Raw genomic sequence first — 12673 nt, 5'->3', positions numbered from 1 at the left:
CACACGTGAAAAGCTGCAGAGGGGATGGCTTCTCAGCATGGCCTCTCCACATGCACTGGCGTGCACTCCCTGTTGGCTTCTGGGAGGTCGGGTGTGCATGAGCACGTGCAGGTGCAGAGTGCTCTGAAGAGCAGCAGGGTTCCCTTGGGTGGCACGGGCCCTGCGGGTGCCGACTGGATTATGCATTCTGTGTAGTGATCACTTTAGGAGAATTACTCCTCAGCCTTAGCTGCTTTCAATTTCATTTTGTCACTAAATCTGACTCAGTAGATACTTCTGTGCAGCTGATTATGCTTACTGAACCGGGATAAATGTAGCTTGATGATTTTCATCTGAGTTATTTGAAAAATAAAGTATTTAAAGCTGTTTTTAATTCTTCAGAGAAGACCAGACTCTTGTATCTATTATTACTATGAGGAAATATAGTAGCACATATACTATATACCTGCAACATATACACTGCAGGTGTATGGAATATATTTCAGTTCAAAGATCACCGAACTGTGACCTCCATCTTGCGTGACCTACGCCTTGCCTCAGGAGCAAAAGTGAACCCTTAAATGTGGCTAAGATGTGCTAAAGATCTGTCTTTTAGGATGATTAAGGTCACAGTTTAAATGCTGGTATCTTACTCTGTGTAAGTAGCTTAATTTCTCTGGGCCTCAGACCTTTGGTTTGTAAATACAGTGGAGGTGACAAGCCCTGTTTGCAGGGTTATGGGCACCACAGCTGCTGTCTGCACATGCCCCGTGGCACCTGGAGCACAGTCACATGCCATGTGTGTGGTCAGTGCTTAGAACTGTGACCAAGATAGGGTTTGTAGATTGGTACGTGGCTTTGAGAATTGCATGTATGTTTGCCCTTTTATTCAAGGAGGAGTGTGTTTTGGAAACCCGTGTGGGGACCGGTAGGTGACAGTGCCCTTTTCTCCTGTGTGCCAGGTGTGGACCACTACAACGAGGTGAAGAGCGTCACCATCTGCGATTACTTGCCCCCCCACCTGGTGATCTACATCGACGTGCCCGTTCCAGAGGTCCAGAGGCGGATTCAGAAGAAAGGAGATGTAATGCAGTTTTCAATGAAAGGCCAAGCATCTCTATTTTGAATGTAGATCAGCACTAAAAGCCCTGTTTTAATAGCATTTACACTAATTCCTACCAGTCCTCACGAGGAGGGTGACACACACCCTGGTCCCACCTGAGAGAGGGCATCTGCATGGGTGGAGGGGAGACCCCAGGGCTCGGCCTGGTGCCACAGCGTGAAGGCCTGCCGCCCACCAGTGCTCTGCGGTCCCACTGTGGTCCCCGAGTCCCTTCAGCTGTTTAAACTTGGGAGGCTGGGGAGGGCCTCCTGGCAGAGCGTCCTCCATCCCTCTGTCACGTACCTTTCTGTTCTCTGATGAGGTTTTTGTGTCCTATCGTTTTCTTCCACATTGGAAGCAATTTCTAATATCCCTCATCACTTCAATCTATTTAATGCAAATCGTGCCTCTCCCCCTTTTTCTTACTTACCAATTCTAGAACAGTAGAGCAGTGATATCCACACACATCCATTTACTCTTTGTAGTTTTCATTGGATCTTAATTAGGTGGCCTCGAAGCAATGCCTTTTGAAGTGACCCTGTGGCCGTCGGTAGCTCTGTTGGCGGCTTGATGGAGGATCCTGAGATGAAACAAAGACCGTCTTTGCCCTGTGGCGAGTTCCTTGTGTTTTTTTTTTTTTGAGACAGAGTCTCGCTTTGTCGCCCAGGCTGGAGTGCAGTGGCACGATCTCGGCTCACTGCAAGCTCTGCCTCCCGGGTTCACGCCATTCTCCTGCCTCAGCCTCCCAAGTAGCTGGGACTACAGGCGCATGCCACCATGCCCGGCTAATTTTTTTGTATTTTTAGTAGAGACGGGGTTTCACTTCTTGTTTAATACTATGTTATTTTTTCCTGGAGGAGAATATGGTCTCCTTTTTGATACTGTGATGAAAATGCAGGGCTGCCTGCCTGTTCCTCACTCTGGTGCCCATCCTCAGCGCCGGAATTCTTGTAGGTGCTCAGGAAATACCTTTCTGGATGGTGGGTTCTTGTCAGGGCAACAGTAAAGCTCTGGTTATTTTTTGCTTGCTCCTGAAAGATCCATGGGACTAACTTTCCTTCTCTGTTGCAATAGTAGAAACAGCGAGACGTCTATGTATGCCTTTCTGTTGCCACTCTGGACCTTTTATTGTTTAAGCATGTGCTTTTAAGTATGTTGTATAGCTAGACTTCTAAGAACCTTCCATCAAGTGGCAAAAGGAGGGAACTGCAAGTTTAAAATGTTTGTTTCTCAGTGGAATAACTGGACACCTTTGCTTACTATGCTGACATTTATTGAGAAAAAGTCATATATTTAACATTCTCTAGATAATTCTTTTGTTATCTGGGAAAACAGTATTTCAAAAATAATTCTGAGGTCTAAAGTAGAGCTGTCAACTTTTAATTTTTCCAAGTAAAGTCTTCAATACCATCATCAGCTAAAATTACCCCATTTTATAAAAGACATCACATTATCAGTAAGTCTGTGTTCTTATTTTGATTTTTATTTCAATGCAGTCTGTGTCTCAGTATTGCACCTTTTGGGAATAACTGATGGGAATATCCGAAAACCATTTCTAGATTCTAAGAAAACAGTCAAAGTGATCAATAACTACATATTTTATCAAGTAACTTCAGGTCAGATTTCTGAGATGGTTGTGTTATGTTGCATGTTATGGGCTTATATTACACGAGTTTCTTTTATAATCAGTTAACATTTATTCTTATTCTACTTGGCGCATAGCTAATGATAGAGATTTAGAATCATATCACCTCTTTTATACTTTTGTTGATTTCACTCACTCCTCTAATACAGAGCACCTCCTATATGCAAAGCGCCTGTGCCAGGCACCTAGGAGGCTGCAAAGATGAACAAAGATGGTCTCTCCAGACACGAAGTCCTTATTGGAAAATAGAACTCCCAATTACTGCTTTTCCCCCTTTTGACAGAGCAATGAAGTGCAGCATTGCCTGTATCATCCTTTCCCTGTGCCCCGTCTCATTACTGGAATTAATACATGTTCAGTAAATATTCTTTGAATGATAGGGTTTTTCTTATTTTGAACAGCTTTAATGAGGTATAATTTATGCTCCATAAAATTCACCCATTTTAAGGGTACGACTGAATGATTTTTGGTAAATTTACCAAGTTGTTGCCACTCTTGCCATAATCCAGTTTTAGAATGTTTCCATCATTTTGTAGGTTGAAACCGCAGGCCTATTCATTTCTTTCTTCCTTCCTCTCTCTCCTGTAAGTGTTGATTGAGCATCCACTCTGTACTAGACCCTGCTGGTGCTAGGGACATACCAGTGAGCAGGGTGGATGAGGTCCTCACCCATGAGCTCATATGCTGATGGGGGAGACCTACAGCAAGCAAGGAGATAAATAATAAATACATCAAATAGAGGTAAATGATGTGAAGAAAACAAAATGGGCTGAGAAGATAGTATGAAACTGTAAGGAGTTTTAAATTTTAAAACTTGCTACTCATAATTAGATTTTCAAGTTTCTGAAATTGGCATAGTGCATTTCAGATGATGAGAGAGGTGACAGCCGTAGAAAGTGGGAGAAGTGGTTGCAGGGAAGTGAGTGAGCGATGGAGGTGGCGAGCAAGTTGGAGAGATACAGGGAGAGTCAGGTGACAAGAAGAGAGTGTGCTGAGGACAGATGGTGGACAGACAGGCCGCTGCCCCCAATTTTAGGTGCTCTTTCATTCCTGCACTCAGGCATGAGGCAGACAGGAAGGACAGGCAGTGCTGCTTCATAACAGGCATCTTTCTTGCCGTAAGTATACATCTTAGAATGTGTGGAGAAAGTCACGCTATGGGAGCACTTGGGCAGGCTCAGGTGTTCACTGTAGTAGAAGGAGAATGACTCTAGCTGATGTTGGGACCCTTTGCTGTCACCCCGCAGTCCCCACAGTGCCCGGTGTGAGTTGTAAGAAAATGGTGCTCAGTGATTGTCTTCGCATTTTATATATGCACAGGTCAAAGAAAATGAACTCTAAATGTTTCCCAGTTTGATTTTTCTGCTTTTGTTTAGCCACATGAAATGAAGATCACCTCTGCCTATCTGCAGGACATTGAGAATGCCTATAAGAAAACCTTTCTCCCTGAGATGAGGTGAGCCAAACACATGACTGATTTACGGGGCTAAAACTTCTTTGCCACTCGTTTCTTAGGCCCCAACAGCCCAGGGAGTTTTCTGTCTTATTTACTGCAGTGGATATTGTCTGAGATGTTTAATCTGATGTTTATAAATAAGAAAAACAGGAGACATTTCAGTTTGATTTTTGTGGGGTTTATTGGTTTATTTGTTTTGGTTTGCATATCTTGTCAATACTTTTGCTCTGCTATGTTTCTGAGGTTTTCTGATGCTAGAAGTAAACCAAGCTCTATTCCATGACAGGTTTTACCATAGGGAACTTGTGTATTTTTACTTCAGGTGACAACTAAACATTCATGTTTACCTAGAAGGATTGATTGGAAGTGTATTCATGGAGAAAATTCATGAAAGATAACACTTTCTCTAGACATTCTTAATTGATGTCCTTGAGAGATGTTTGGATTAGATGAAGGAAACACCACCAGACTGTTTTTCTTTCTTTTCCCCCTTTCTTTCTTTGTTGAAAGCACATGGAAAATGTGGTTTCACTCATCCTATGGCTTGTCATTGTGTGCTCCTTGGGTATATTCGTGTGTAAGGAATGTCTGCCACACTCATTCACGTCCAGTTAAACTCAGATTGTTTGAATAATGCTTGAATTGAAGATTTTTATACTATTTCTCATACTTTTTAAATCCCTAAGCCTCTTTTGGTGCCTAAAAATCTCATGTTCTTGTTGTTTAAAATTTCAAAGTAACTGAAGTTGTGAATAAAAACAAAGGTATAGCAATTTTAGAAAAAAAGTTTTATTTTAAAATTTATTTTAGTTAAATACTGAATATTTACAATGAGCAGCCTTAGAAGATAATATTGTTAGACCGTAGGTAATTAATAATAGAATCAAAAGTGAATAAGAGAAATGTTCTATTCAGCGAGTTTTTTCTGTACGGTAAGTATTAACGTTTATGTCATCTCTGCTTGTTTGTGGTAAGTGTTTCTTTCTTAGGTAGTAAGAAGACAGGGTGGCCTCTGGCTTCCTTTTAACCTGTTGTACTGCCCTATTTCCAAGGCCACAATACCAAGGGAAGTATCTAGAGCCAACGTGAATAAACAGCATAAACAGAGATAGTTGACCCTAGAGTTTCAGGCTCAAAAATTACTCTTGGAGATCTTCTGGCTTCAGAAACATCACTGAGAAAGAGCTTTGTCATAAGTTCTCAAATGGAGTTTCTAGCTACAGCATCAGCAAAATAATGGCTGGTTTCAGCCTGCGCACAGGGCAAGAGTTTCTTTTACTTTGCCGCCCTCATAGACTCGTTAAGCCTTAAGCATTTATTTCTTACCCCTTGGTCTTGCTGTGCTTTTAGCTCCTGTTTTAGGAACAGATGCAGTCTCTGTTCATTGTTAAAGTAGATCTTATCTGACAGCTCAAGCGGTATGGATTGATGGGAGCCACTTGATGTAGGGGTCGTTTGTCACACACTGAAGAGTGAGTACCAGATGTACTCTATGCAGTGTGCGTTGTTTCAAGTGCTGAATTGTAGACCAAGATCAAACTGCAGCTTTGTGATGGACTTGGATCTTAACAGTTTTCGCATAGAAATTCACTATGAAATTGGGCCGAAACTATTTCATGTAAAATTGCAAGAAACCTGTGACAAGTTGTATTTTAAAATTTATTGGCCATTAGCGTTTTAGAATTCAGGAGTTATTTTCCAACAGAAACAATATTAGGTTTCCTGGGCTTGTATATTTAAACCATTGTTTAGTTAAATACTGAATATTTTTATTGTTAGATCTTAGGTTAGACCTTAGAAGACAATATTGTTAGATCATAGATAATTAATAAACAGTAAAATCAAAACTAAATAAGAGAAATGTTTTGTTTAGTTTTAATACTAGTATTTGAAATAAAGCCGATTGACCTGACAAGATGATGGCTCCGTTGAAGTTCTGTGTCTCCTGTCTTTGAGCAGTTCCTCCTGTGTTAGCCCTTCTCTCTGTCACATGCTGATATATGGTGATGCTTCACTGTTTTTGTATTTGTTGCTTATGAATGCATAAAGAGCATTGCAGCCTTTTCCAAAATATTTGTATTGTGGGATTTTAAGCAGTACAACAAGCTAACTCTCATAGGAATGTGTATTTTCTGGCTTTGTCCATATTTATGACCCAGATCTTAGGCATACATGTCTTTATCCTCATTATCTTAATTGTGAATGTGTTAATGAGTATGAGTATCAACTTAGTTTCACAAACATTTGGCCGTTCCCTTGTTCAACATATATTTATTTACTCAGCTCCAACACCGCTAGCCCCCAGTGTCAGTGTTAGCTGAGACACAGAGGTACACAAGACAGGGTAGGGAAGGCCTTTCTGAGAAAGAATCGTCTCCTCTGAGATTTCAGAGACAAGAAGAGAAGCACTGAGTGACCAGCCTGACATGTAGCGAGTTTTGTAACTGTCTGTTGTTTCAGATTGTTCTAAGGTGGGTGAGGAGCTGGGGAGGCTCTGGAAGTATTGAAGTAACTTGTGGGTTCAGTAATACAGCTTGTGGCTCTCCTCGGCCCCGAGCGACCTATAGGAATAACCACCATTGAGGTCGCACATGAACTGCTGGCCCAGCCCTTTATGGGGATTCCCTCCAGATCCCTGACTCCACACTTGATACCTTCTCATTTTAGGCCTCCTTTCACAAGGCAGTGGGAATGAGAGGCAGGTGTGACTGGACGGAGGCGGTTTTATTTGTCTGTTGCTGAGGTTGTTAGCATGTTGAATTGAGGCACACAGAAGATAGAAAATGGACTCTCCAGGTTGCTCTCAGCAGGTAGTTTGGGGTCTGGAGCTCATTGAGAGCAGGAGCCCTGTCTTCCCCACCCTCTGTACCCCCACACAGCACCTGGCTCCTGGTGGGGCTTCAGCTGATGTCTGTGCAGTTATGTGTGTTGAACGAAACTGTCACATCGTCCTGATCTCTCATGACCACTCTTGTGCAAATATGTCAAAGAGTTGGTGACCTTTCATATTGCTGTGTGAGAACAAATAATGTTTCCGTGCCAGCCCCGTTCATCAGGGATGTTTAAGACCTCTGTCCCCTATACACTTCAGTTGAATATTCACTTAGGTGACTTGCAGAGGGAATTATTCTCCTTTGTCACTTTGTGCCTTTCTCTTCGTAATAACAATGGGTAGCTGTAGAGGTTCAGGAAGCAATACAGCAAGTCCTGTAATTAGCGTGGCCTTTTCCTTGCCAGCCCTAATGGCAAATGCAGTAAGTTACTTTCCTCACTATGGATTTATTGTTCACTCTGCTTACAGTTTCTGACCATTTGTGTTGCTCTTAAGGGTGCTGTGAGGAGTGCAGTGATCTTGTTGCAGTAAGAATCTATTATCCAGTTGTATGACTCTGTGAATTGTGAGTTATAGACTTGTGTGGAACAGATGTGTTACTGAGTGATTGTAGAGCTTGAAGACTTTTTTCTTTTTCCTACACTTTGGAAGTGATGTGAGTCAGTAATGATGAGACTTAATAAAATACAAGCACTTTACCTATACTACGTAATTTAATTAACCAGTGGTCTGTTGAAGATGGTCAGCAGAGTTGGTGAAGTTTGTTTGGTACCATTGTAGGGGTCAGATGCTGATTTCAGTATGAGAATAAATAGCTTGTACATTCTTGGAGTATTTATTTACCCTGTATGTTTACATCCTAAATGTGTGGAGGGTGCTCTGGTGTAAAGATGCCCTTTGCCTGTGCTCGGTTAGGCCTTGGGCTGTGGAGGGTGCTCTGGTATAAAGATGCCCTCTGTGCCTGTGCTCATGTAGGCCCTGGGCTGTGGAGGGTGCTCTGGTGTAAGGATGCCTTCTGCCTGTGCTCAGTTAGGCCCTGGGCTGTGGAGGGTGCTCTGGTATAAAGATGCCTTTTGCCTGTGCTCAGTTAGGCCTTGGGCTGTGGAGGGTGCTCTGGTGTAAAGATGCCCTCTGCCTGTGCTTGGTTAGGCCTTGGGCTGTGGAGGGTGCTCTGGTATAAAGATGCCCTCTGTGCCTGTGCTCGGTTAGGCCCTGGGCTTCGTTGTCCTTCCCTGCAGCGGGCGCTGCATTTGGCAGTGGTATGTGCAGCTGCTGACATGGCTCATGTACCTTGTTCCTGTGGACAGTGATGGCTGTGGTCTGTCATGCCCTTGGCTTGGGGCCAGTGTAGTCAGAAGGGAAACGAGGAAATGGTCCTGCTGTTGTCACTGTCAAGCCAGCCATGAGAACATTCTGGCTTCTTTTAACATGTCCTCCCGAACCAGTCAAGCTCTAATGTGCCCTCACATGCCCAGCACAATGCCCAGTGCAGAGAATGTGAGGTTTTAAATTTGAGCAGGAGACTTCAGCGGTATGTATTCATTTATACATTTAACTTCAGCTTGGAAAAGTTTACATTGAATTTCATCTTGTTTTTTCTTACAGTGAAAAATGTGAGGTTTTACAGTATTCTGCAAGGGAAGCTCAAGATTCAAAAAAGGTAAGAAAATGGTTGAAAAGTTGAAAGTTATTCCTACATTTGATTCATGTGTAAGGTTCTTGCAAATCAGATTGTCAGTTAAGATTCCCACTGGTCTTAACAAACATCACTGTTTTATCACCTGAAAGCAGCGCCAGTCAAACCCATCATCACACTCCCCTGACCGTGAGGTTTCGATTTTCTTTCAAGTAATTCAGTTTCTACGATCTGAAAATTACAGATGTCACAGAATCTTGGATCATCCATTCCACCATTTTTATTAAAGAGATGGAAAATTGAAAGTTGGATTAGTTAATGGGAAAGATTTACATGTAAAGATAACAGTTTTCCTTAAATTAGTGTGTTTTGTGAAAGTCTAGTAAATCTTGGCGTAGTTTTCAGGGAACTTTATGAATAACAGCCAGACAAACATTAAAACATCTGAAGAAGAATAACGAAAGAACATTTGCCCTCTCACATACAAAAACAAACTATACAATTATAGTAAGGAGAGCATCGTGGTGTTAATGCAAGAATTAATAAAGAGCTTAATGGAACAAAACAAGAGTCCAGAAACATGTATGCACCTGTGTGTAAGTATCTTCAGTTTGTCAAAGTTAGTTCCTTAAAGGATAATTACAAAAATGAAGTAGAGGAAAATTGTTTCCTAAATGGTACTGAGGCAATTGAGCATCCATTTGTTAAAAAACAAGTTTTTTATTTTTTATTTTATATATTAAGCATAAATTACTAAAAACAAAACGAGGTATAACAATTCTAGAAGAAAATACAAGTTTCAGGATCTGGTCTTGAAGTGTGAGTGGTGCCTGTGTAACAGGGAAGCTTTGCATAGTTGGCTGCTGGGGTGACAAGCACGCTTCAGTTGCCTCTCAGCATAGGGAGGATGAGAAGAGGGAGGTTAACTGAGCTTTTCTGCACAGAGAGTAGCATTCTCCTTGCAGAGGGAAGCCCTGCATTTTCGCCCAGGCTCTCCTACTACCAGTTGTAAAGTTCTTTTGAGACCTTGGTTTATTCTACTCAGACTGATTAAATTACATTTCATTTTCTCCTCGGCCTTCTGTTTCTGTTTTTAGAGTATTTATATACCTTTGAGAGACTGTTTAGGTGGCATGTATCTTAGAAGAAGAAGAATACATTTTGTCTCTAATACTATGTTATTTGAGTTCATTTTTGAATTTACTCAAATTCCCGAAACTAAAGAGGGTTCATGAGTTTGGCCTGTTGTGAGGAGAGAATGCATATGGAAAGATTACTCCTCTGGAAGGTCAGACTGTGTAGACAGCCAGCCTTGAGGCCGGGCACCTAGATCATTAGGTCTCTCTAGGAAATGGGTTTATATCTTACTCTTTTGTCATTTTGAGGGGCTAGGTTTTGCCTTTTAGAAGGAACTTACTTGGGAAGAAATGAGTAGCCTGTCCTGAAGGCTGATGTTTCTCCCCTAGTCTTGCTTGTTCTCACCTGTCCTTTTCTCCCAGCCTGCGGGGTAATGTCTGTCCTACTTCTTGATCCCTGAGTGTTAGCTAGGCAAGGCCGTACTGTGATGTAACACTCAAGCCCACCATTTCATTAGAGGTCAGCCAGCTTCACTTCCATTCTGACTGTTACGGTGTGATTCTTCCTGCCAAATATTCATAGCTTATAATGTATTAAAATGTTACCTCTTGGCCAGCCATGGTGGCTCACGTCTGTAATCCCAGCACTTTGGGAGGCTGAGGCAGGAGGATCACTTGAGCCCAGGAGTTTGAGACCAGCCTGGGCAACATGGCGAGACCCCATCTCTACTAAAAATGCAAACATCAGCCAGGTGTGGTGGCGGATGCCTGTAGTCCCAGCAACTCGGGAGGCTGAGGTGCTGAGGTGGGAGGATTGCTTGAGCCCAGGAGGCCAAGGCTGCAGTGGGCTGTGATTGTGCCACTACTTTCCAGCCTGGATGATAGAGCCAGACCCTGTCTCAAAAAAAGTTATTTCATTTAAATTTCTAAAATGGGGTTCTCTGTTTAAATTGGAATTTTTCCTGTATTAGGTGGTAGAGGACATTGAATACCTGAAGTTCGATAAAGGGCCGTGGCTCAAGCAGGACAATCACACTTTATACCACCTGCGATTACTGTAAGTGCATCTGTGTGGGGGCTGTTGCGTGTCTGGGGTCTACTTGCATGATGGGGAATCTTAGGGAAGTTTGAAATAATTATGTTTCAAGTTAGGTGTTAGCAGCACCAATCCAATACTTAGATGTATTTTCTCTTCCAAACAGCTCCTGAACCCCCTAGTCTGATACTTAATTTATTGAGTGCCATTATTAATTTAACAGGCAGATTTAAGAGATATAGTGTCAGATAAAATTCTTGATGTCTTTGAAAATGTGTTTTAGTGGAGGAAACAGAGTAAACAAATAGATAAAACTGTGTCAGGTCACAAAGGCCAGGGAGAGAAGTAACCCTGAGTAACAGGGTGGTGAGTAGCTAGGGGGGACAAAGGGCCTCTCTCGGGATGAGGCCTAAGTGAGGCCAGGATTGGGTCCTGTGGGCTGTGGGGTGAGCAGAGGGCAGGGGCTCGGCAGGTGCAGAGGCTTTTGAGGCAGGAGTGTGGTGGGAAGGTGCGCCCAGCAGCCAAGCCAGTGTGGCCGGAACAAGTGTGGGGAGGGGAGGCCGCGGCGGAAGGGGGCAGGACCAGGAGGGGAGGCCGCGGCGGAAGGGGGCAGGACCAGGAGGGGAGGCTGCGGCGGAAGGGGGCAGGACCAGGAGGGGAGGCCGCGGCGGAGGAGGGCAGGACCAGGAGGGGAGGCCGCGGCGGAAGGGGGCAGGACCAGGAGGGGAGGCCGCTGCGGAAGGGGGCAGGACTAGGAGGGGAGGCCGCAGCGGAAGGTGGATAGGTCATGGTGCGTTTGGTGGGTTTTCTTCTGATGAGATGAAATGCCGTTTGGGGGTTTGAAGCAGAGGAGTAATATGATATGACTTAAATCCATTCAGCTATTGTGTGGATTCTTTGGTATCTATTAAACGTAAAACAAAAGCCATACCGATTAGGTAAGGTTGAAAAAAGCTATCTTCATCTGCACCACTCTATTGAAACTGCTCCTGCCAAGGAGACGGCCTCGCCGTTCCAGATGTGGCAGACCCTTGTCTGTCTTCATGCAGCTCCCTGGCCCTGGAAGCAGCGCCGCTGCCCCTCTTCTCCACTCCCTTCTGCTTCCGTGCCTCCCTCCTCCCCCACTCTCTCACCCCTCCACCAGCTGCTGCCCTCTGGGGCCGGGCTCTCCTTTTCTGGTTCCTTCTGCCTGCTCCCGGGCTCTGGCAGGCACAGTGACCCCGGGCAGTGTCTCGTCCGTTGAATTCAATTTCTTGAGGACGTACCTAGTCACACAGCTGTGGATAGCGTGGATACCACCGTAGGTCTTGGCCCAGACCTTTCCCCTGCACACCCAGCAAATATCCCCCGGCTGCCTCTTGCAGTGTCTCTGTGCGTTGACCTTCCCATCGGTGATCCCCAGCTCTGCCTCTTCTGTCCTGGCTGGTGCTGGCCACCCGGGAATCTCATCCTGCTTGGGTATCTCCTCCACCACCCACCCCCTGCTGCTTCTCATCACTGCAACGCCCAGTTCCTGGTACGGGCCTCATATCCAGCATGCACTCAGGAGATGTATCTGGAGTGAGTGACTTTGATTTCTTTTAGGGCTATAAATTGTACAAAATTCAGAGATGATTTTATAGTGAAAAGTGCTGTTGTATCATAATTCTGATTATTTATAAATCAAGATTCGAGTAATTTGAGGGTCTTTGACTTGTGAAAATGCAGGAAACATGAGTAGCTATTTGGGGATCTGCCTTTTGTGTTAAGTCTCGAGCCCTTGGCCTGAGCCTGCCCTGTGCTGCTTCCTGCCTCTACCCAGGATGCTCTGCGCAGATTGCACCAACACTTTGCCTCTCGAGGGCCTGGAGGCACAAGGATGGCCGGGGCACTCGACTTCCCTCGCCTCAACGTTTGGAAGTAAATTAGGA

General features: G+C 44.0%; 1 protein-coding gene across 3 annotated transcripts in view; it reads left to right on the top strand.

Annotated features, from left to right (window-relative positions):
- Positions 1-12673, top strand: part of NDUFA10 (NADH:ubiquinone oxidoreductase subunit A10) — a 64386-nt gene that overhangs the window by 9729 nt on the left and 41984 nt on the right. For all 3 annotated transcript variants that reach the window (XM_054477631.2, XM_054477630.2, XM_063648204.1), the window contains exons 5-8: positions 942-1063; positions 4103-4182; positions 8621-8675; positions 10699-10784. In XM_054477631.2, the coding sequence (XP_054333606.1) occupies positions 942-1063; positions 4103-4182; positions 8621-8675; positions 10699-10784 (343 nt within the window). The remainder of the gene's footprint in view (positions 1-941; positions 1064-4102; positions 4183-8620; positions 8676-10698; positions 10785-12673) is intronic.

Source organism: Pongo pygmaeus, chromosome 11, assembly GCF_028885625.2.
Source record: "Pongo pygmaeus isolate AG05252 chromosome 11, NHGRI_mPonPyg2-v2.0_pri, whole genome shotgun sequence".
Taxonomy (NCBI): Eukaryota; Metazoa; Chordata; class Mammalia; order Primates; family Hominidae; genus Pongo; species Pongo pygmaeus.
This window is presented reverse-complemented; position numbering and strand designations above follow the sequence as displayed.